Source organism: Leopardus geoffroyi, chromosome C3, assembly GCF_018350155.1.
Source record: "Leopardus geoffroyi isolate Oge1 chromosome C3, O.geoffroyi_Oge1_pat1.0, whole genome shotgun sequence".
In the NCBI taxonomy this organism is placed as follows: Eukaryota; Metazoa; Chordata; class Mammalia; order Carnivora; family Felidae; genus Leopardus; species Leopardus geoffroyi.
The window spans coordinates 120,450,255-120,474,991 of NC_059338.1; the positions used below are offsets into that span (position 1 = coordinate 120,450,255).

The 24,737-nt window shown below is 38.1% G+C and overlaps 1 protein-coding gene and 1 long non-coding RNA gene across 4 annotated transcripts; one reads left to right on the plus strand and one right to left on the minus strand.

Moving 5' to 3' along the window:
• Nucleotides 1-400: 400 nt before the first annotated feature.
• On the minus strand, nt 401-11,368 carry CA3 (carbonic anhydrase 3). The gene is made up of 7 exons (XM_045454668.1): nt 10,435-11,368; nt 9,455-9,652; nt 6,944-7,062; nt 5,063-5,155; nt 3,969-4,031; nt 2,485-2,640; nt 401-1,101 (listed from the first exon to the last, which is right to left on the minus strand). Exons 1-7 carry the CDS (start codon nt 10,466-10,468, stop codon nt 982-984), a joined length of 783 nt encoding a protein of 260 aa, XP_045310624.1. The 5' UTR covers nt 10,469-11,368; the 3' UTR covers nt 401-981.
• On the plus strand, nt 9,660-24,737 carry LOC123585931. 3 transcript variants are annotated; one of them, XR_006706493.1, is made up of 5 exons: nt 9,660-10,281; nt 19,147-19,239; nt 20,119-20,264; nt 22,540-22,741; nt 24,689-24,737. It is a non-coding gene; the product is annotated as an uncharacterized LOC123585931 (long non-coding RNA). The 3 variants fall into 3 exon arrangements; XR_006706495.1 differs by having other exon boundaries at nt 20,119-20,260; XR_006706494.1 differs by lacking the exon at nt 9,660-10,281 and adding an exon at nt 11,329-11,419.

A 24,737-nucleotide genomic window follows, 5' to 3' on the forward strand; every position in this document is an offset into this window, starting at 1 on the left:
ACCTAACTCTGCTGTCATCACCCTTCCATTATAAAAAACAGAGTTACAAAGTTTGCCACTCTTAGTTTTAGTCCGTTTCTGTCATTTATGACCCCTTTCTTCATTAAAAAACACAGCACAATTTTTTTTTCATTCACATCTTTATTAGCTTTGATGATCAGTACAACTGCTTTTACCTCAAGTGCAGTCATTCACTCCTTTGTGTTCTAGGAATTCTTGTTCCACCCTCAAATTAGAAAGATACCAGAGGCAATTTTTATTTTAATAAGCATGCAAAGAGAAAGTAGTAAAATTAAAAATAAATGGCCCTCCTTCAGGTAAAGAAAAATATTAGGATAAAGTCAGCCACCTTTGTGAAGAAGAAATTCAAATACTAGATCAAACTTTTTAAAACGCCCAGTTGAATGTGTTTTCCTTTCATTGATATTCAAAACCAGATAATCTTTACAGCAGCTAAAACTGTAATAAATGATGGACCTCTTGTTGGTTTTATTTAAGGTTTAAAAGGCATCATTTCAATTGTTTGCGTCCATAGTAGTTTTAATTTCTGGCTTATGCTTAGTTGCTATGTGATCCTCATACACATCTACTCCTACATATAGAATTACTCCTTACTTCTTTAAGATGGACAACTCACAATATGACAATAGTAAAACTGAAGTTCTGTGAAATTTAAGATGACAGAAAAATAGTGTCAAATACCCATTTTTCCAGATCTTTACTCCTCCACCTGTTTCTTCTTCTTTGAAACCTTACTAGAAATGCTACTTTCATAGGAAAGATGACTATTACAAAGGCCAAATGCGTTCATGTTACATCTTGTCAAAGGAGCTGGTTTCTTGGTATTACACTCTTGTATTCATTGCTCTATGAGTGTGGAAAACTGAAATATACTTGGAGTAAGGAGCACCAAAAGGAGACAAGGAACCAAGCTCTCCAATGGCAGGTTTCCTTTCCTGAAGAGGGCAAGCTCCAGCAGCCTCATTTGAAGGAGGCTCTCACCACCCTGCCCTTGATAGGCTGTGGAGGGCGCCAATTCCCCACCAGGGGCACTGGGGGCTCATTCTCAGCGCTGGAGAAGAGGCTCCTCAGCTTTGCCATCTGCAAGGGGCAAGGGGAGACCGTCAGCACGACATTCTGGCCAAGTGCACACATTCCACATGTGACAGTCGGCAAAGTCTGGCTTTTCAAACAAGACAAGGAAACCACGAAACCTGTTGGTCCAGAGTTATTTGGTTACCAGTTCCTGAGTAATATAAGGTCTTTCTCTATTTGTAATAACACTTTTCTCCATTCTGTATAGATCACCATGCCCTCTCGTCAAAGTGTTTTCCTTCGAATTCAGAAACAATTATTTAAATATAAGGGGTCAGTATGAAGCATATGCTTTATGTAGGAGGGGATGACAATTCAGTGCAAATAAGAAGTTAATGGGCCTTCATTGTAGAAGTTTATGGAGTACATTTTTTAAAAACAGAAAAAAAATTAGTCACACTATAATTAAAACTAATTTTTTTCTTATAAGAGGAAGAAAAATTTAGGAAATTATCTTCTGTATGCTACATTTCTACCCAAAAAATGTTTTTAGCTTTCTCCTTAAGAAAATTGCATTCCTCTTTCAAAATACGTACATGAGTGAACCTGACCATTAAATCTAATCTTTTCATTGAAAAATTATCATATATACTTGAGTCTGTAACTGGCAGAATTATGAAAACTGTCTTAAGTAAGGGAGACATACTGGTAAATACTTCACTATTAGACATTCATGATCTAGGGTGTGAGTTTCTGTGTTGCCCATTTGCTTTAATCTGTTCTCCATAACCCTGGTTATGTATTTCTTCCTAAACAATCTTTCCTTGAAAGTCTCTCTGATAAATGTGGCAAGGACATTGATTAGACGGACACTAAGAAGAAAGGCCGTGGAAAGGGGTCAAGGGGTATTGGAAGCAGACAGACCAGAGCTGACTCTCAGCTCTTGCACTTGGCTGTGTGATCCTGGGCTAACAATTTAACCTTTCTGAGCCACAACTTACTTGTCTGTAGAACTGGAAAAACCATATACACGTCACAAGGATATTAAATCCCTTCCATTAGTACCCTTTTCCCCAAGCCTGTATTTACAATCTCCTAACCAGTGCTTAGTATTTGAGGGGCCTCCAAATTAACAAAGGCTAACTCATATTGATAATCTAAACCCTAAAGAGTTTCTAGAGCATGAATCCAGTCATCGTTCATTATCACAGCCACCTTTACATCATCGGCATTTATCCTGGTACTTTTGGAAGCCAAGTTTTAGAAAGCTGAAGAAGCTGACTGTAATTAACCAGGGCAAACTATGAAGTCTCTAGTCATATAGCTGTTTTGTAAGCATCCATTTAGCAGCTGTACATTTTCCATTTAGCATCTATGTCTTATACAGCCAATGTAAGTGGCTCTGTAAGTCCGTGTGTCCTCAAGGCTCCACTCGTGGCGGCAGCTTACCTGGTCAGAGCTCACGGTCATAGGCTCCTTCAGCAGGAGCCACACAATGCACTCCTCACAGGGCGGCGTGGTGAAGGAGCCGTGGTAGGTCCAGTAGTCCCGGCAGGCGGGGAACAGGCAGGACGGGTCGAAATTTGTGAAGGGAGCCTCCTTGCCCTGGGAGAGAGGAGGGTGCAGGCTCAGTGAGCAGGTGCACCCACGCCGCCCACCCCAAGGGTTTCACCATTTGGTGAGAATGGATTTCAAATGCAATGGAAAAAATGGTACTGTTAAGCAAAGTTCATGACTTTTAGAAATAAAGGTCAGAGGGGGAAGCTGGTTTATGTTATGACTTTGACATAGTCATTGTAACATTTTATTCCCTATTAACTGTCAGTAGAACTATAACTCTATCATTTCTCAGGAAAAGGAAGAAAACTCACATGTAACCGCAGTAAAAATATTTCATATAAGTTAATGTTTAGGTTCACAATGCTAAATAAAAACCAGGCTCCCTTGAATATTATACTCAGAATACTTTCTGCGGTGATAAAACTTAAAAGCATTTTATTAGAACAATTCCAAAGGCAATTAAAATGAATCTGTTAATTAGAAGAGTCCACTCTTAAGATTTAAAATATATAGGTGTCACCCAAGAGAAAAGGGCAAAACCAAAACCCAAATACTTAGTACTTCTCTAAGTGTGTGCATTTATGCATGTGTGTGTGTGTGTGTGTGTGCGCGCGTGTGTGTGTTGAGGGCAGGGATTGACCATTCAACTTCTCTTACATTTACTTCATTAAAAAATGTCATCTGACAGACTATGAAAATTAAATAGTCTGATATATGTGAAATTGCTCTAAAAATTATAAACCATACGAATACAATAGCATTTGTCTGTATACATATACTTAGCACATTCATCAAACTTAGTAACAGATTTTAAGTGAAACAAATACACTTGAAAATGTAAAAATAGGGGCGCCTGGGTGGCTCAGTCAGTTAAGCAGTTAAGCGTCTGACTTCAGCTCAGGTCTGATCTCACTGTTTGTGAGTTCAAGCCCTACATCGGGCTCTGTGCTGACAACTCAGAGCCTGGAGCCTGCTTTAGATTCGGTGTCTCTCTCTCTCTCTGACCCTCCCCTGCTCACACTCTGTGTATCTCTCTCTCAAAAATAAATAAACATTAAAAAATTTTTTTAGGGGCGCCTGGGTGGCTCAGTCGGTTAAGCGGCCGACTTCGGCTCAGGTCATGATCTCGCGGTCCATGAGTTCGAGCCCCGCATCGGGGTCTGTGCTGACAGCTCAGAGCCTGGAGACTGTTTCAGATTCTGTGTCTCCCTCTCTCTGACCCACCCCCGTTCATGCTCTGTCTCTCTCTTGTCTCAAAAATAAATAAACGTTAAAAAATTTTTTTTTTAATTTTTTAAAAATAAAGAAAATGTAAAAATAAAAATTGACATTCCCTGCTTTATGTTCTAGGAGGGAATATGATTTATTTTCACCTTTGTCTTAACTTTGTCCAGTGCGTCAAGGAACAGCTGGAATTCGCCTTTCTCACGTCCTATCTGTAAGAAAATAGGAAACCAATAATTATATTTTTCCCTTCTCCATAATCTATGATTGTCTTGAACACTGATTGTGATCCATCCATCTGCAACTAGTGTTTATAGATCTGCCAGAATATCTTGTACTAAGCAAAAACATAAGTTTATTTCTCCCCCAAGATGTTAGGGTATATATTTTTTGAACTAAACTTAGACACCAGGCCTCTGAAGTACAAAACCACAAAATCACATGAGGTCCTTGACCTTCTCTGAGGTCATTCTTCTCTTTTTTTTATGTATAGAATTAGAGCTGGAATGGACTTGACCTATGTAAAACTAAACTTATTGTCTTTCGATTCAGACCTACTCCACTTCCTGTTGTGTTGCATTCAATCACTGAAAATGACCCAATGAGTTCAGGACATAAAACAAATTAGGTCATTCAAAAAGAAAGAAGCTAGATTTTCACCTCTGGCTTAAAATCTAGATTATGTTACTACTAAATTCATAGTGTTAATGACACTAAGTCCACTTTAAACCAAAGTTGGCCCAACAACACACACATTCCGTGTGCTATCTTAGCCTGGGATCATGTGAGTGGTGGCTTCCCTAGGCCGAGGGGATGTCCAGCCAGGGACTTGGCATCACAGTGGTTCCCAACATTGGCTTTTCTGGTTTCCAGTGTGATTGAAATAGAGTAACGGGAAAGGATAATGAACAATACTGTTTTTCTCTCCCCACCACCATAATAAGCTCCTTCCAAGGCTCTGTCTCCATTACCCTTACACACACACACACACACACACACACACACATTCATTCTTGAAAGAATTTAGAAGTGTTAGGGTTACTAAAGAATGGCAAAAGAAACATGTTTAAAGGAGAGCTAAATAATTTGAGCTGATCTTAGCAGAAATATCTTGATTAGTTGAATGAATAATGACATTCATTCCTCTCTCTCTAAATAAAAGGAAGGCGTGGATCTCATGCTACCTTAACCACTGGTAAGGAACTAAATTTTGGAAGAAAAAGGTGGCCAATTTTTACCTTACCTTCAGAAAAATGCCAACCACAGCTATCCCATCAGGCTGCTTGAGAGCTTCTCCAAAAGTGTTATACTTTGGATTCCAGTGAACCAAATGAAGCTGCAATGATACAATATAGGTTAGGAGGAAATTTTCTAGAGTAAAGAAATATGTATAAAATTATTCACAATAAACCCAATTGTAGTCTAAAGTTGTTGAACACTCTTATAGAAGTTGATAGAATTCTAAATATTGACATGCAACATTTTGGTGAAATTTTTAATGGTTTAAAGAAGAACTGTATAAAATTATTATAAGTAGATCGAGAACTTTGTAATAAGCTATCAGTGAAAATTGAACTTTTGTTAAACTAATTCAAAATATTTATTTTAGTTTTGTACAACATTTAATTGCTCCTTTTTCTAACCAAATGAAACAGTGAAGCGTACAACTATAAGCAAGAAGCTGCTAACATTCTAGAGTTAGAATTAATAGGGAAGTAGCAGGGGACAAACAGTAGGAAAATTCTTGGGCATTTTTATATCTACCTCCTTTTAGCATCCAGTGCTCAACAACCTGGTGGTAACCTTATCTTAATTTAGAACATAGGCACCAATTAAATTAGTCAAATTTCTCATATTGAGTTACACAGAATGGAAAGAGAATACAGCAGTTCACAGCAGTTAAAGATACTATATTCAAGATCAAAAGCGTTGAGATAAACCCATGTATAAAGGCCAAACTGCAAGCCTTGCCCAAGGTTGTAAGAAATTTACTAAACTTTCCCATTTTCAGGGGGAAGGTGTCTAGAAGGCAGCCTTAATTATTTATCTTGTCATGGCTTTCTAGACGGACTGTAGAGCAGTGTAACGATCATAGTGAAGTGTACTTTGGGTCTCCTAGAGTTTAGTTTAGCCAGCAATTAAGCACTAATGATGCCGCCTAAGACCGTGTCCACAAGTGCCTCCAAGGTTCCTGCCCCAGCTCCTGTGTTGACCACAACCTACCACTAAAAAAGAGTGCGGCAGTAAAAACCGAATGCTCCTCACCTCCAGTGCATGTGTCACTACCCCTTCCAGGCTTAGCTTTATAAAAACAAAATGCAGGAGGTTTGTCTTCTTCCTTGTAATTTGATGCCTTGATCTGAACTACAAATCAGGCTTTTCCTTAATGGATTAACCAAGAGGTAGTATTAGCTCATATTAAATTGTATGTGTGTGTGTTTCTATCTATTCATCTATCTATGTGTGTATATATATATACGTATATATATGTATATATATACACGTATATATATGTATATATATATACGTGTATATATATATATATACACACATATATGCACACCCTTCATTAAGAGACTAGAACATTAGCATTAGCCAGAATTACTAAATGCTATTTTTAGAGCACTACATTCTTACAGAAGAGGCAGCTTAGGGCCCTGGACAAGATGATAAACTCTGTTGCCAATCTACGTAAGGTAGAGTGCCAGGTTTAACACTCACCAGCCATGTAACTTTGTTATGTAGCTTTTCTGTGCCTCAGTTTCCTCATCTGTAACCTATCCCATAGAGTTGCTGAGGGGATCATATAAGTAAATACTTGTAAGCACTTAATAAATGCTAGCTATCCTTATCTTTTCTGTTCCATTCAGTACCTTGGCTTTTTTTTTTAAACTGCTATCCAATTTCTTATTATAACCTTGAAAATTTTCATGCATGACATAACCCATCTTCTCTTAACCATCTAGCCTAGAATATGTAGCAACTTCAGCTTATGCTAAAACTACTACAGCTCTTTTTCACAACTACGGGCTTGAAGGAAGAGTAGCGGATACTATTTTGTTGTTAATTTTCACTTGGCAGGTTTCACTTTGTGACCAGAGTGGACCATAGCAGTTCCTCCTACCTCCGCAGCATACTTGACTCCATCCACAGAGTGCTCGGAGCCGTGGTCATCCGAGGTGCCCCAGTGAAGATGAAATTGACGAAGCCGGTAGGGTCCAGTGAGAGGACCACCCCTCAGCACTGTGATTCAGAGAAGCTATGTCAACAGCGAACTCATGCTTCTTTTACAGAGTTTTACTTTAAATTTTTTTTAATGTTTATTTATTTTTTGAGAGAGACAGAGACAGAGCAGAAGCAGGGGAGGGGCACAGAGAGGGGGAGACAGAATCCGAAACAGGCTCCAGGCTCTGAGCTGTCAGCACAGAGCCCGACGCGGGGCTTGAGCTCACAAACCGTGAGATCATGACCTGAGCCGAAGTCAGACGCCCAACCGACTGAGCCACCCAGGCGCCCCTACAGAGTTTTACTTTAAACAAGTGTTCTTATAGACAAAGTTTGCTGGGCAAAAGTCAGTCTGCTACTGTTCTCAAGCACCCTGGTCTGTTCTTGCAAAATAAAGTCTTGGGATGTATCAAAAGAAATGATTTCTCTTTTCTGTCTTATTTTTTTGCTTGTTTTTTATGTTTAAAACATCAATTTAACATTTATGACAGTAAAATTAAAACAAACAATGGGCGATAAGGATGCAGACTATCGACAAATGAGTTGGTCCTGCATTGCAGCAGGAAGAACATGACAGTTGAGAGGCAGGCAGATGTAGGTTCAAATCCTAGCTAATTGTGTGATGTCAGGCAAGTGGCTGAACTTCTCTGAACCTGTTTTCGCATCTCTATGAAGGTGATAATAATATCAACCTTTCAGAGCTGCCGTGAGGATTAAATGAGATTAAGGACTTTAAAGTGCTCATCACAGTGCCCATAAGTATACCAATAACTGAGCAAATGTGAATTCCTTCTCCATGTCTTGCCTCCAACTCCAGTCTTCTTTAAGACTACAAGCAAGAGCTTTCATCCATACTCACACTGTGTCTACTCAAATGAGGTAAAATGGAAAATTCAGAAATTTCTCGGGAATTAGTCAATGGTGGATGGCTAAACTAGACAGTTCTGGGTAACATTAGTTTTTGAGTTTGATGTCCAAATACCTCAACCCTTCACTTAACTTTGATCTCACTTCATTCACCTAGGGACTGATTTACAGGTTCAAATATTTTCTGCAGGTCATTGGAAACTATGCAAAAATCCTAAAATCAAGATTTAGCAACATAAGCTACATCAAAATAGAATTCAGAGAGTAGCTATTCTAGAAAGGATTGACCAACTATTGGTGCTGAAATGGCACACTGAAAGCCACGTAATATAAATCTGAAACAATAGAGCTAGACTTGTGTGAGCTTGGTCATGTAGAAATAAGTGGTTTGATTCATAGCATTTTTCCTGTCCAAGCACTACAACAGTTATTTTTTGGGCACATGAATCCAATTATTAGGATAACTCATATGGAACTGTATTTCACCATTTTTGCTTACAAAACTGGTATTTTCATGTGGTTCAACATAATAGATACTGTTTAGTTTTGTCGTTTCTCCTTCAGAATGGAACTTGATTTAAATGGAGAAGGGAGAAAGAAATAACAGCAACATGAAATTATTGTTTAAGAAAATACAAATTTCCATGATATTTCTTATTTGGAGCCTTCTGGTAGGTAGGAATTATGACACTATGCTCTTTTTATAACATCTTTGAGAATACTCATTTATGTAAATCAGTGAGGATAATTTTAACTTTTTTTACAAATGTGGTTGTAGGAAAATGTATTTTGTGCATCAATCATCAAAATATTAGATTCTTTCTTACCTCATTTACAGTGAAATAAAGCATTTCTAATTAGCCTTCTTTTATTTCTCCGACTTGCTTAATAGTGTTGTGAAATAAAGAGTTTTTTAAACATGTGATGTTTCATTTGCACACAGCACAAATCACTACTCACGAAATTGTCCGATACTTCAAAAACACTCACCAAAAGGATTAATTATACGAACCCCACTGAAGCATTGAAGGCAATGTTCCAGACTTATCTAATGACCTTATTCTCTCCCCTGGATTGCCCCCCCCCCCACCCCACACACACCCCAGAGGAAGAAAGTGCTATGTTCCTTGCTTTGTACGATGGTATCTCGGCCACACTTGGGAATGAGTGCCTTGCTCTCTAGGCTGTGGTCAAAAACCACAAGAACCCTTAGGTGTAGGCCATCAGAGCCTAAAGGACACTCATTTGGACTCATTGCCATCACCTCCCTATCAAGCTGCATTTCAAGAATGCATTGCCAACTTTTAGCTTGGGCATAGGGCCATTTTGCAGCAGCAAAGTTGACCAAGGTTAGAGAGTGTGACATTCCTAGTCAATGCATAAATATAATTCTTCATGACTAGAGAAAAACAGAGTATCATCTCCATTTTCAGAGATGAAGTGGTTCCTTTTCCCACTAACTCTGTTACTGTGTCATAAATCTCATTGTGCCAATATGGACATTGAAAATGCCCATGTGCCTCTACCTAAGTGCCATACTTACTTGACCTATCGTAAGTATCATCAAACACAACCCTGCAGGTCTTGCCGTTGTTCAAGATGGTCTTGCAAGAGCCAGGATCATAAGATGCTGACCATGGCAGCAGAGAAGGGTCGTGCCTGATGTCTTTAGTATGCAGTTCGATGGGCGACTGGTTGTCTCCCTTGGCAATTGGATAAAGTTCATGCCAGTGGTCAGGACCTAGGAAGTCAAGTTGAGGGCACGGATTTACTTGGTGGCACATTCTGAGCCCTTTCTAATAGACTAAACCAGCAAAATACACGGACACTAGTCAATAATTATGAAAAGGCCTTGGATTTCAGTTTGGGCAAGACAAGGCTTAGCATTTAAGACCTTTTCATAGTTTTGTTAATAGTGAACCTAGAAACTATTTAACTCAGAGGAGTCCCTCTGCTTGCTCAAGAATACAGCCTCAAAGGCTTATTTTTGAGATGCACTTCATCACATGTCTTACCAATGCCATCTTCTATCATGTAGCTGGAATAAAATAACACTGACCACATGTGGTTTTCAAAGCACACCCATATTTCTTTTACCATGGGTTAGGCAGAAGCCAGCAGGCAGAGCAAGGATCTTAAACCAACACCAGGCTAAGAGAGGTTAAAGTGCTTGCCCAGTATCATGGAGTAAGGGACAATCAGAACTGGACCTCTCGTGGGCTGACTTCTCAGTCAGAGGCAGTGTGATCTTGAGCAAGTTACGGAGCCTCTCTCTGCACTTCAGTTTCCTCCAACGGAAGTAATAACGGCTCCATACCAGGGAGAACTAAATGAGATAAAGGTAAAAGGGTCAGCAGCTTTTGGCACTTGGTAAGTGCTCAGTAAATGTTAGTTTCCATCAACCCCTCCTCCCATAGTTTCCCACGCACTCCCTAGATTTGCCCACTTTCTACGCAATGCCAGGGGCTCCTTTGGCACTATCCCGGGACAGGGGGGAGGGGGTGGGTGGCTGCTCGGACTCACCGTTGTGGCTGGCGTAGCCCCACTCCTTCGCCATGGTCGTCTTTGTGGGCACTGGACCGCAGCTGACTTCTCTCCCCGGCGTCGTGCAGAGTCCCCGCGAGCCCGCGCCTTTTATATAGGTCCCCCACACACTGCATGGCCTTATTAGGTCAGTGAGGGTGGGGCGGGGGGCTAAACTGGATTGGGGTGGTATTTGGGAGGCGCGGTGGGGGGAAGCCAATGAATTCCAAGAGCTAGACAGCTGTTGGGCTCCGAGGGGAGATGGGCGAAGGCCCCCACCCCCTCCCTACCCTCTCCCTGAAACCGCGGCTCCTGGCTCTGCTAACTCTCCCTCCGTCTCCCAAAGCTGCAGGGCTTTCTAACTAGTGTTGCCGCGGTGCAAAAATGCGGGCAACTTTTGTTTCCTCCTCCCTGCCTCCCTCCTGCAGGCTTTTTGTTGTTGTTGTTTCGGGAGGTGGGGTATCCTAACTGTGCTTAGCCACCAAATAAAATGTGCACCCCAGCAGCGCTTGCAGCCTCACTTCGAAGTTGCTTTTAGCCCAGGCTGGTTGTCTGGCTGCGGTCTGTGGACGCTTCTGGGAGTTTGTTTCGTTCCAGCGATCCGGTTACGGTGGCTGGAAAGAACACGTTTGTTTGCCTGACCCGTGTTTGACTCCCTTGCAGACAACTTGTAAAATGTTAGGAGCAGAGGATGGGAAGAAAGAGGCCGGAGGGAAGGTTCTATAACTCCGCTATCCTTAAAGATATTTACAACGCCCTGTCTTTGCAACCGCCCCAGGCAGCATTTCCCAACCTAGCGAGTCCCTTTCGTCTGCAGGGCGGTGAGGGCTGGATCTCGGAGAGCTCCGGGAATCCGGGAGAGGTCTGCATCCTAGGTTCACGCAGAGCAGGAGCCTGGGACTGATTTACCCCTACTCCGTGAGCCGTACCTCTGCTCACGAAAAGTCGAGAATATTCTGGAGTGTTGGAAGGCCACAAACATAAAGTGAGTCATATTGTTTAAAATGTAGAGCCTCCTTCTCCAAGAAAGAATGAAAGATTAGAAGAAAAGGAAGAGGAGAGGCTTCCAGAATTGCTTTGTGTTTTTCTCTGTCCCTCCCAAGTTGTTTTAGAATATGATGAGCCATGCGAAAGGAGGATGGAACTGGTAGGTCCAATGTGCACAGAGATATATTTTTAAGTGTCTGGTTATGGTTTACATTGAAGAAGTCAATGTACTACATATTTGTAAGTCTGAGAGTATATTGTCAAATTTCTTCTTTGTTCTAGGTCAGTAATAATACTACTTACAAAAAAGACAGCAAAGAGACGTAAGACTAATTTCAGTGCTATCTTGAACAAGGTTGCAATATACATTTCCTTAATTGCTTTGACTTTTATTGATGCTAGCATTTTGTATTTGGGGATTACTAACCTTGAAAAGGAAATCTCTCATCATGGTAAAGATAGCTCATCCCCAAGGCATGTGGAATGACTGACCACACTCATAACCTGGACGCCAGGGGAGTCACTCCCCGGCGTATTTTTGTGACCAGGGATCATTTGATCCACACAATAGCAGTGTGGAATCAAGAACTGAGATAGTTCGGAAAATCTAAGCGAACAGCAAAGCAAATGCCCTTAGACTCTGAACTCAAATATGTCAGTGTTAGATTAGAAAACCTGCAGATTTGGGTTGTCTGGGGTCAACCTTCTGCTTTACTGTGATAGTGTGGTGCTATAGTTTGTAGTTAATGGAGATGTTTTATATTTCTTATTGAGTACATAACTATTTGTATCAGTAAACTATGATCTTGCTTCAATTCATTAAATCATAATCTCTCTTTTTCTGGTATGTGTAGTTAAAAGTTGGTAACTACATTTCATGTTATTTGATACAGTGGTAATACAGATAAAGTGGATTTTTTTATGGAAGTATAGTTGACATACGATATAATATTAGTTTCAGGTGTACAACATAGTGGTTGGATATTTATATACACTATGAAATGATCACCCTGGTGAGTCTAGTTACCAACTGTCCCCATATAAAGTTATTACAATATTAGTGACTATATTCCCTATGCTATACTTTACATTCTGTGATTTATTTATTTTATAACTGGAAGCGCATACCTCTTAATCCCCTTAGCCTATTTCAGCCATCCATTCCCCTCTTCCTCCACACCAGCAATTACTGGTGTGTTCTCTCTATTTATGAGTCTGTTTCTGTTTGGTTTTGTCTGTTCATTTGCTTTATTTTCTATTTCTGTTTGGTTTTGTCTGTTCATTTGTTTTGTTTTTTAAATTCCACCATAAGTAAAATCGTATGTATTTGTCTTTCTTTGTCTGACTTATTTCACTTAGTATAATACCCTTTAGGTCTATCATGCTGTCACAAATGGTAAGATTTCATTCTCTTTCATGGCTGTGTAATATTCCACTGTGTATACACCCCACATTTTCTTTATCCATTCATCTGTCAATGGACTCTTAGATTGTTTCCATGTCTTGGCTATTGTAAATAATGCTTCAGTAAACATAGAGGTCTATATCTTTTCAAACTAGTGTTTTCTTTTTCTTCTGGTAAATACCCAGGAGTGGGATTGCTGGATCATAAATTTTTGGAGGAACCTTCATACTGTTTTCCATATTGTCAGCACCTATTCACATTTCCACCAACAGTGCACAAGAGCTCCCTTTCCTCCACATCCTCGCCAACACTTGTTATTTCTTATCTTTTTGATACTAACCATTCTGACTGGTGTGAAGCAATAGCTCATTTTTGATTTACATTTCCCTGAGGAGTAGTGATGTTGAGCATCTTTTCATGCGTGTGTTGGCCATTTGAACATCTTTGTTGCATAAATATCTACTCAGGTCCAGATAAAATGTTTAATAAAATCTTTATACCAAGCAAGGCCAACAATCCAGGAATTCATCATATTGTTATTGTTTATGTGTAGACAGAATTTTAAAAATGGGTTGTCAATCAAATATCATATGACTTCACTCGTATGAGGACTTTAAGACACAGAACAGATGAACGTAAGGGAAGGGAAGCAAAAATAATATAAAAACAGGGAGGGGGGCAAAACAGAAGAGACTCATAAATACGGAGAACAAACTGAGGGTTACTGGAGGGGTTGTGGGAGGGGGTATGGGCTAAATGGGTAAGGGGCACTAAGGAATCTACTCCTGAAATCATTGTTGCATTAATGCTAATTAGGATGTAAATTAAAAAATTAAAATAAAAAAAGAAAGAAAAATAAATAAAATAAAGATTTTTAAAAATAAAAAAATGGGTTGTCATTAATCAAAAAAAATAAAAGACTCTCCACAATGAATAAATAACAAATTAAAGACTGTACACAATGCCATATAAATTCAAATAAACACTAGGCAGAATTTGCAAAATGAAGTATTTAATAGTTTAGGTGGCATCGTCTCAAAAAATGATGGTTGGCGTTTTCATTGTATTTTCCTATAAGAAAGTTAATAAAAATTGGAATTTTAAAGCAATTAACACCAAATCATGTCAAAATAATGTATTTTTCAGAAACCACAAACTAATCATTCTCATCTTAAATGATTTGCTCCAGCACGTTTGCCTGTAAATTTCAAAATTCCCTGTCAACAGTGCAAAGAGATCATTTTTTAAAAAATTTCTAACCTTTTTTAATGTTTATTTTTCGGAGAAAAGAGATAATCACAAGTGAGGGGAGGGCAGAGAGGGAGGGAGACATAATCCCAAGCAGGCTCCAGGCTCCAAGCTGTCAGCGCGGAGCCTGAGGCGGGACGCGGGACTGAAGCTCACCAACCGAACTCACCAACCGCAAGATCATGACCTGAGCCAAAGTTGGACACCTAACCAACTGAGCCACCCAGACACCCCAAGTGCAGCCATTTTAAATTTTGTCAAAGACTTTGAGATTTCTGGAGATGGCTTTAAAAAGAAGACTGTTAGGAATACACAGAGATAAATAATGCCAGAAAAAGAGCCAGCAATGATTAACTACAAATTCTTTCCTAGCATAGTGACAGCATTTCTCCCAGCATTATTATTGATGTATTGGGCAACTTGTAGGATTTTTTCCCCCCCCAAAAATGTGCTTATACAAAGAAAGGAAGAGCAAGGTCAGAGATAGAAAGTGAAAGAGAAACAGAGTGACAGGCAGACAGACAATAGAGCCGCCAAGAAAGATCATTTGGGTAAACAAAAGTTTTTGGTGGGTGGAGTGTCTGAATTGTGGAAGTTTCAACTAAGACAAAATGACTAATAAAAATCAAAATTTTAAATTAATGTATTTAATTTTCACATATAACATAACTTTTACCTTCCTCCCTGACAATGTTTTGTTTTTGTTTTTGTTTTGTTTTTTCCCCAAAAAACAGAATTGGAAAACTTGGCTCATCACATTATATAGGACCATGATAGACTTAGTTCCTGAGTTTGTCACCAGTAATAACTCTCTTGGATTGGATCTTAAATTTTTGTTGCTGTTAATGGCAACTTTGTAGGAAGCCTTGTCACATCTGATGTCCCTTACTAACAATGTATCTATCTGAGATAGTTACTTTATTTGCAAGGGAGGAGCATGAATCCAAAGGTGAGGACCCCCAAAACCTATGTAATGAGGTTTGATCAGGGTTTATAAACTTATTTTCTTTTAAATACAATTTTTTCTTTTAAAATGAAGTAATAGCGGGGCTCCTGGGCGGCTGAGTTGGTTAAGCATCCGACTTTGGCTCAGGTCATGATCTCGCAGCTAGTGAGTTCAAGCCCGGCATGGGGCTATTGCTGATAGCTCAGAACCTGGAGCCTGCTTCGGATTCTGTGTGTGTGTGTCTCTCTCTGCCCTGCTCATGTTCTGTCTCTCTGTCTCTCTCTCAAAAATAAATAAACAATAAAAAAATTTTTTTTAAATAAAAAAAAATAATAAAATGCAGTAAAAGTATCTTAAATAGAGGAAAATTCATTACACTTTATGATATCTTTCTTAGGATCAAGTTTTGATGGTCAAATTTAGTTTTCAATAACTTAATCTAGTATTTGCTTGCAAACTTAAGTGGAATTGTGTTTTGCTTTGCCATTTCATAGCACTTAGCTGGCTGTTTGCCCAAATTTTTTTGGTCTCAGATACCTTATCTGTGAAACAGAGAATAATGCCTGCCTTACAGGAGTCTGATGAGGCTTAAATGAGATAATACAGTAAAGTACTTATTACAGTGTAGGCCAATGTATTTAGGACTCAGAAAAATTAGTACCCTTCTCTGGCCTTGTTCTTTTTATCCAATTTCTCTTTGAGCAGACACCTGCTCTAAGTAACCCTTGTTCCTTGTTGATCATGAACAGTGCTTTCAGTGCATATTGCAGAGCACAGGTGCTAACCCGCAGACATCACTAGGATGAACTGGTGGAAGATAAAGTTGATACCCACAGCATTCACCTTCTCCTTGAACTACTCTGAGCCTCTCAGTCTAATGGCCACGCTTCCCAGGGTGGGAGTCGAAGTAAACCTTTTTAACCACCTGTGACCAATTATTTGCAAAAAGTATTAATCTAATATAACAAATTTAACTGAAATTCTAAATACTGTAATAAGAACTAAATATAATTCCTACAAGGCTTAACAATTCTCTGGTATACTATTTGATAAACAAGTTTTTGAAAATAAAATTCAAACTCCTTTAAATGGTATTCAGGGGACTTCAAAAGTCTACCCTCTCTACTTTTTAGCTCTAGCCTAGCCTTTCCTTCCAAATTCATCCACCCTGCAATTCAAGGCCACGCTGCTGTTAGATTTGTATTGATTTTTTTGGCATTATTTTTATTTATTTTAGGGGGGTGGATTTCGGGGTACTGTTTAATACTGTTTAGTTAGCCACTTCTGGCTTTAAAGCATTGCTCTCCTAGGCTGGTCAGATAACTTTTCAAAATAATAACTGCCTTGGACACTTTACTTGGTTATTAGCAACAAACAAAATAATAGACATACACACACTTGAAACTAACATTTTTCATTTATCATTATTCTCACTTCACAAATTTAATGGAATGAATGCTTAAAACTGTGGGGTTTTCATGCAGGAAGAAATGCAAAGTATTATTTTAAAAAATGTAAGGCACAAACTTGATAAAACTAAAATCATGGCATCTTAAAGACATTAGAGACTGCTTTTCATGAAATTTCTGAATAACAGAGCCAAAAAATATCTGCATCAATTGTTTGAATATTTAATATCATTAGGTATTTATTTTTCCAAAAATAAGTAATCAAGACTAATAGGAATTTTTGCATTAATAACATATACCACACAGCTATTTTATTATATTTCTTCCAAATAAATAATGAAATTTAAATAACCTACTCTTAAAATATTTTGTGTTGACATAAGTGCACAATTTTCAGTATTTTTCAGCTCTAATTGCTGGATAATTGACAAATAAAATTGTACGCTGTTTAAGGTGTCCATCATAATGACTTGATGTACATATACATTGTGACACAGGATTCCTCCCATCTAGTTGATTAACACATCTATCACCTCACCTATTTATCTTTTGTGTGTGTGAGAGAACATTTAAGTCTACTTTCCTAGCGAATTTCAATTATACAATATAGTTTTATCTCCTGTTGTACCATGTTACACATTAGATCCTCGGACTTTAGTCATCTTACAGCTTAAAGTTTGTATCCTTCTACCGATCTCTCTATATTTCCACTTATTATTTTTTTTTTTTTTTTTGTATTTTAAAAGTAAACTTCCTTCTATAGGAAAGGGCTACTTAATATCTTCATTTCCTCCAATGTAGATACTATTGATCCTAGGATGAACTGTTATTTTATGTTCCACTAAGAAAAAAAGTGCTGTCAAGTAAGCCATCACACACAGCTTTTCAAAAAGTCCTGTCAATAGTGTTTCAACACGCCTCATACCCTAAGACTAAGATGCGATTAATTGTTATCTGTTGTCTAGAAAAAGTTCTTTGGATGCTTCTGATTTTGCCTCTAAATGATAAGGACTATCTTGTCATTGTAAAAGAGATGTAATTTCTGTTTAGATACAGCTTTATAATGTTGTTTTTTACTTTGTTTTACATTCTAATGCATCCTCTTGATTTGTGATGTTTGGGGGGGAAATGATTGTTTACTATGATATAATATTAATGTATTTCATAAATTGCAATCACCTGAAATCCCTGCATATAGTTTGGCCTTTGGTATTTAAATAACTTAAAACTAGTATGAAATTTTGACATAAATTTTCTCAAAACAGAAACATTCTTAGTTAACTATTATTGCTGTAGAGAAGAGCACACCTGTGGAACATAATGGTCAGCCACACACTCCTCAAGGTGATTATAATACATACTCATTTGTGTAAAACAGAAATTAGGAAGGAGGAAATTCCAAATGGAGAGCAAACTGCTGCACTGAGCTATTGTTTTTGCGTGCTCTGGTACATAAGCTATCTACCTTGTTTTAGTAGAGGTATGTTTATGACAAAATCTTTAACATATCCTCTCTGAAATGCTAGCTCAACATCTCACCAAGTGGTCTCTCTGTGACCTTGAAAACCAGAATGCAAGATGAATAGCTAATCATGTGAAATTCTATAAGCCAAAAAGTGATGAAAAGGATCCATATAAATATTGATGTCTAAAACAAATGTGGTTTTTTCCATACTAGAACAAATATTTTTATTTACTCTAGACCAATTCAGTGTGTAACTAGAATTGAAACTTCCGGAATTATAGTTTCCTATCAGAATTAGCTGTAGTAAAATGCACTTTTCTTCATGCACCAGAAGAATCATGTGAATTCAAAAGGCTTTAAGGAATTTATATTCTTTATTTACATCGCTAAAATAAACTCCCTTGTAAGATCCAATATATTTCAACCTTGAAACAAAATATTACTAATAGAAACCAGAACTAGTTTTTATAATTTTAATTGTTCACAATATCCTATTGAAAATGGAATATAACTGAATGAAAAGTACTTGTATGTCATGTAAAAATGAATTGCAATGTATAGAAGAGCCAAAGCTGCTTTCTCAGGGCAATGAAGGCTTTTCATGTCTCACTCTTTAGAAAAGAGAACCTAATTATTGCTGGTTAATATTTATGAATGCCAACAACATGGAAAAATTGGAACATATATCCACACTTAGGGCCAAGAAAGTTTCAATCGAGGCTTGATACATAAGCGCAGACAAAAACCAGTGGGAAAACAATGGGTTGGTTGGGGAATAACATGATCGGGGACCAGGAGTGTCCTGCTCCTGCTTGGAGAAGATCTATCTTGCCACCTCTGCAGTTAATCCCTCATTAAACTCCGATGTTCTACTGACATTAACTCTTAGGACAGTTTATCCCTCTGTACTATCAGAGCTTGAATCCTCAAGGGTGGCCATTCTGACCAGATTTTTGGTTTTCAGTTTCACAGTTAGTAATCACTTATTATTGACCATAAAGACATTCTTCTTTTCAGAAAATACCAAGGAAGGGGTAGAGAAGACAAATAATTCACGCCGAGAAAGCTCCATTCAAATGAGATGGATGAACCTCGCTGTCCCTCTTGGACAGAAGCACACATATGAATACCTTGCTCACAGCCAGATTGATGCACATGGCTCTTCCAAAATAAACAGAACTAGATTCTTTGTTTGGCAACCATTGTATTCAGACTCACAATTACTTTTCTAAGGTATTCTTTTTTCACACAGGGATCAGAACTGAGCCTGAGAGGAACAGCTGGTCAGATTTTTTCATCTTTGGCCTAAGTCACAAACTTCCCACATTGATATTTGATTGAGAGGGTGAGTAATGGGCATTGTTGCCTGGGGCTCGGTACTCAGATTGCAACCAGCAGCACTGCCTAGTCGGGGACAGGGTGATGAGAGAAACACATGGCAGCTTAGCATGTCTGATATTGTACAAACTCTCCCCTTGCCATAATTAAAAAATGGCATGAGCTCCAAAGTGAACTTAAAAAAAAACTGAGTTCGTCAATTCTGATTCAGGAACAACCATTCCTTTACACTTTCACATTGCTGAACTGTTGTGTTACTAAAATCTATGCTGATTTTGTTAAGGTACATTATTTAGTGAAATAAAAAAGGATCTCTCTTTGGTAGTGGTAACCTAGAAAGAGTTGTTCATTATTACTTGTCCTGTAAAGAATTTTATTATTCTTTTAACAAGGATAGAATAAGAATTGCATAAATATAAATATGGAAGTGCGTGGAAAATATAAATTATAATAATATATTTCACAAATTTAATATACCTTGATTTGAACATATATCTTTAATTTAGGTTTTACTACACATGTAGATAAATGACATGCCACAAATCTTAGCATGAATCCTATCTCTCAGAAATGGTTTCTATGCCAACCACCAGACAGAAACTTCTGAAGTCACTACATTCCACTCCATAATTTTAAGTCATTACATCGCATAAGTGTATTTATTTTGTTCAGTGACTGGTCCAACACTGTTCTTTAGCCTATGACATCGGTGACTAATCATAGTAACTACTACTTCTGAAGTTCTTATTAGTATATTTGACCTACCAAATCAAATAAATTCCAAATGGAATAATATTTATCAAAATCCAATAGGTTTTTAAATATATCTAAAGAATGCGTTCAACACAGATCTTTAATGCTTTCTACATGTCATGCTCTGTTCTAGGCACTGGAGATATACGAAGGATGAAGAGAGAGAGACTGACTGCTCCCACTGAGTGGGTGGTACTGATGAAAAGCAAGTAGACAATAACCATGTGGCTTATCAGGAATAATCCACTGGAGAGACTGGAAAAGAGACATCTTCTGTAGGTGTGATAATTGTAGAATAGTTTCCTGAGGAGGGGAAATAAAAGAACTAAAGCATGGAAAGCCATTGGAAGAATTCAAGAAAAAGCACTTCAAGTGGAGGAAACTCCAAGAACCCTGTAGCTGGAGGGTAGTAATCTGAGGAGAGGGTGTTGCAAAGTGGAGTGAGAAAGGATGGTACAGGCCAGGTCACGTAGGTCACAGTGAAGAGTAGATCTTTGACGTTGGTGCGATGGCAAGTTATTGGAGAGTGTCATGCTGATGAGGGATATGACCTGATTTGCCTTTGCAGATCACTGACTATCATGTGAAGTAGAGCTGGAGGTGGTAAGCAAGGAGAAATACAAATTTGCATTATTATGATTCTAGTAAAACATTTTCTTCATGAGATGAATCTACAAATCTCAGATGGAGTTCATAATACCATTAGTGAAATTTGCATGGCTGCACATGAGAAAGAAACAGGAAACAAAACTCAATTCTGCATTTCAACGTGATCACCATTAAACTAAGACAATGAAAATGCAGAAAAGTAACTATTTTCCTCCATGCCCAGGAATAAGGAGTGGTTATCAGTTAGAGATTTGGGTTACCTAGTAGGTCATTGGTATTGACTACTGCCCCCACCCCCCGTGACCTCCATTTTATGACTTCTCTTAAAACAATATCTGAAATGTGAGTAGCCCAGAGGAGCCTGAGAGAGGGAGCTATAAACTTCTCCAGGCTCCTCCCAACTAGAGGAAGACCAGGAGCCAGCATACCTGTAGCAAGAGGGGGTCTCTGTAGTTAAGCCAGAGCAAGTTTTTGTTTGTTCACTCATGTGCTGTTATTTATGTATTTGGTACATTGGTTGTAAAATAGAATTAGACCACAAAGCGTTGAAATTAACAATTGGAACTCAGACTTCCAGAGACCTGGGTCCCGCCTCCAGCTCTGCCACGTACTTGGGGCCAGTAACGTCCCAGTGCATGGGCTCCCTCGTTAGTAGAACTAGGAGAATGGAAATGTGTTTGTCTTATAGATTCATTAAGATTACACATGCAGAGTACTTAGGAATACTACCTGGTATTAATAAGCATTCACTAACTAGCTTAAAAAACATAGAAATGTAAAATAGATAAAAATTTTGTCCTGAGTGAATTAGTTCCCAATTAAATGAAACTTCATGAAGGCAGAAACCAGGACTGCTTTACATATATATTGGGCTTATAACCATAGGCCCAATACCTAGCTCAGTAGCCATAAAACAAATACAGTTGAAGAAAGGCAGGCAGGCAAGCAAGAAGGAAGGAATTCAGGGAGGGTAGAAGGGAGAGAGGAAAGAGAGAGAGGGAATTTCTAACTAATAGGAAGTGAATTGTTTGAAGGAGAATTTCTTTCACTCCCATTAAGCAAAAGAAATTGTTTATAGTCAAAAGTATCTGATAAAAGACTGAAACGTGTTAAAGATTTCTTGAGATTATACAGAACTAGAAATGGAAATCTAAAACTGTGTGTGTGTGTGTGTGTGTGTGTGTGTGTGATGCACTGAAGATATTGCATTAATGTATAGAGTGCATTCTAGGGTTTGATTTCAATTTCCAAAATATGCCTCTAGATTACTCACTTGTCTCGATTTCCACTGCTATCATCCCAGTCTAAGCCCTAGACATCTTTCATCTGAACTATTGCTCTCTCCTGTGTGTGCCCAGAATATGTGCTCGCTTCAGCAGCACATGTACTGTGTGTACCCAGAATATACTAACCTCCTTCTAGCCGCAGAGGCTTTCAGCTTCTGTCTTCTAACTAAAGTGCTCTTCCCTTAGGCTCTTTCCCATCATTCAGGCTTTAGCTGAAAAGTCACCCGTTCAAAGTGTCCTTTCTTGGCCACCCCATCTAAGTAGATTCTTAATTTTTATGAGAGTACCAGGTGTATATTATTTCTTCTACTTATCAAAACCTATAGTAATTTCATTTATCTGTTTCCTAAAGTGAATGATGAATGAATGAATTTATTTCTGATTTAACCGTACCTCAGTTATCTGAACTAGACAATAATTTGTTGAAGCCAAACACTGTTGACCTTTCTCTCTTTCAAAGACGTAAACTTTGTGATGGTACCTACAAGTTGAAGTTAAGCACACGTTTTTCCAAACAACATGTTAGAGAGCATCTTTTAGTCACTGTTTCACTATTTATAGGAAATTAAAATCACCATGCAAGTTGCAGGAAAGTCACCTGCCTAACACAAGAGTAAATACGGTAATTTCCATCCCTTACTCCTTCCACTCTTTCATAGGCATCTGCCAGCATGGCATGCATATTGAAATCCCAATTCAGGAATGAAAATCTGAAACCAAGCTATCTGCTTTTGTGTACTCTGGCACTGCATCATTTAAAATAATCCAAGAATGAAAATATGAGCTAAGCTGTTTGCTTTTTTAAACATTGAGCGTGTCAATCCTGAAATTCCACTGGACAAGCATTTACTCTCCACAAAGGTAAGAGTTCCTGTTGACCTTGAATTATTCAGATGTCTAACAATACAGTACCCTCCAATATATGTTCATTCTGAACAAATAGAATTTGGACCAAATTATGTCACGATCACAATCAATTATAGCTCACTAAATAACATAGAGATTAAATGTTTTTAGGAGAGCATTTAAGATGTGAGGCTCTGAAATCATTGCACCCTGAGTTTGAATGCAAGCTCTGGCACTTACAAGGCGTTTATCCTTGGGAAAGTTACTTTGCCTGTCTAAGGCCCCAGTTTCCTTGGTGATAAAATGGGGATAATAAAATATTTCATTAAGATCTTCTGAGGGCTGAATATAATAGTGCATATAGAATATTTACTATATTAGCTTTCTTAATACATATTAGGTGATGTAATAATAATAATAATTATTATTATTATTATTGTTACTGGCTTTTTTAGTTCAAATGGATCTTACAGGTTCTTGAGTCCAAACTTCAGTGAAGTTCCAAGAATCTCCAATTTATGAGGGGTCATCCAGACTCTTCTTGAATGAATGTAGATTATTCTATGTTCCTCAATTTCAATTGTTTGCAAATAATTTATGCAATTTTATTGTCTCATTTGGTCCTAGTTCTGTCTGTTGGAGTAAACAGAATTAGATTTAACCATCAGCCCTAAGATATCCCTTCAAATCTTTGAAAATAGCTATTTCACTTTCCTTCTCTCACCTCCACTGCACTGTCCAAGTCTTCATGTTAAGCTGAACATCTCCAGTTCTTCACGTGCGTGACACAGTTTCACTCTCCTCTGAACACAACCCACTTTGTCAATACTCTTCTTAATAATAGCTGGAAAAAATGTTGAGGATATTTGTCAGAATATGTCTGGTAAGAGCAATGACCAGAAGTACAATTGTATTCCTTTTCCTGGACACTACATTTCTTTTAATGCAGGATAAGAATGCCTTAGCTTTTTTGGCTCACACCTTTGGATCATATTGAGCTTGCTCTCAATTAAATATCCAAGTCTTTTTCATGTGAATTTCTGTTAAGCCAGTTCTCCCTGCATCCCGTATTAATATCAGCCTGTAGTTCCAGTCTGATGAAATCTTTTTGAATCCCAATTCTTTCTTTGAGCATATCAACTATCACTTCCAGCTTTGTGTCAACAGCAAATGTGGTCAGCTTGCCTTTTGTGTCTTCATTTATGTTGTTGATAAGGCTATCAAATAGAATTTTGCCATGGAAAGAACCCTTTGACCACTCTGGGGGTATTATCCCAGGTTGAAATCAGCCCATGAATTAATATTGTTTGCATACAGTTATCCAACCCTTTGTGACTCTCCCTAATTACAGGGTTAACTATTCTTACCTATAAGCATGCTGCTGTTAGTAGTGTGGTGTCATGGAACACTATAACACAGTTCAAATCCTTGCTTTGTTACTTACTATCTGTGTGATGTTGGGCCAGTTATTTAACCCCTCTGAGCTTCCTTTTCCTAATTTACAAAATAGTTTTTAATTAATAGGCTAGTTCATGATGAATTGTGTCATATTGATCAATGGGTCTCAAAAAGCCAACATACTTCAGGCACATGGAAATTGCAGCATAAAATGAATTGCTGAATAAATAAAAGAGCAATGATTAAGTCAACTTACTTATTTAAATCAAGATGCGTTGTCTATGTCTATGTTATTTCTCCGATCTTTTTGTGTAGTCCACTTATGAAAAGTTGATAATAAGATATGTAAAGTATTATGTATTTATAAATGATCCATTGCTAACTCCTAAGATCACTATAGTCTTTATTGTTTATTGAGATATGATTTACATATTATAAAATTAACTCTTTTATAGTGTGCAATCTAATGGCTTTCAGTATATTTACAGAATTGTGTAAACCCCAGAATCTAATTTCAGAACATTTTTTAAAAATTTGTTTAACGTTTATTTATTTTTGAGGCAGAGAGAGACAGAGCATGAACAGGGGAGGGGCAGAGAGAGAGGGAGACACA

Excerpts from the sequence above, each read along its gene's own strand:
- CA3 (XM_045454668.1), bottom strand. The coding sequence starts at position 10,468 with ATGGCGAAGGAGTGGGGCTACGCCAGCCACAACG. Across the intron at positions 9,653-10,434 it reads GGGCTACGCCAGCCACAACG|GTCCTGACCACTGGCATGAA; the intron begins GTGAGTCCGAGC and ends TTGACTTCCTAG. Across the intron at positions 1,102-2,484 it reads TGACCGTGAGCTCTGACCAG|ATGGCAAAGCTGAGGAGCCT; the intron begins GTAAGCTGCCGC and ends TGCCCCTTGCAG.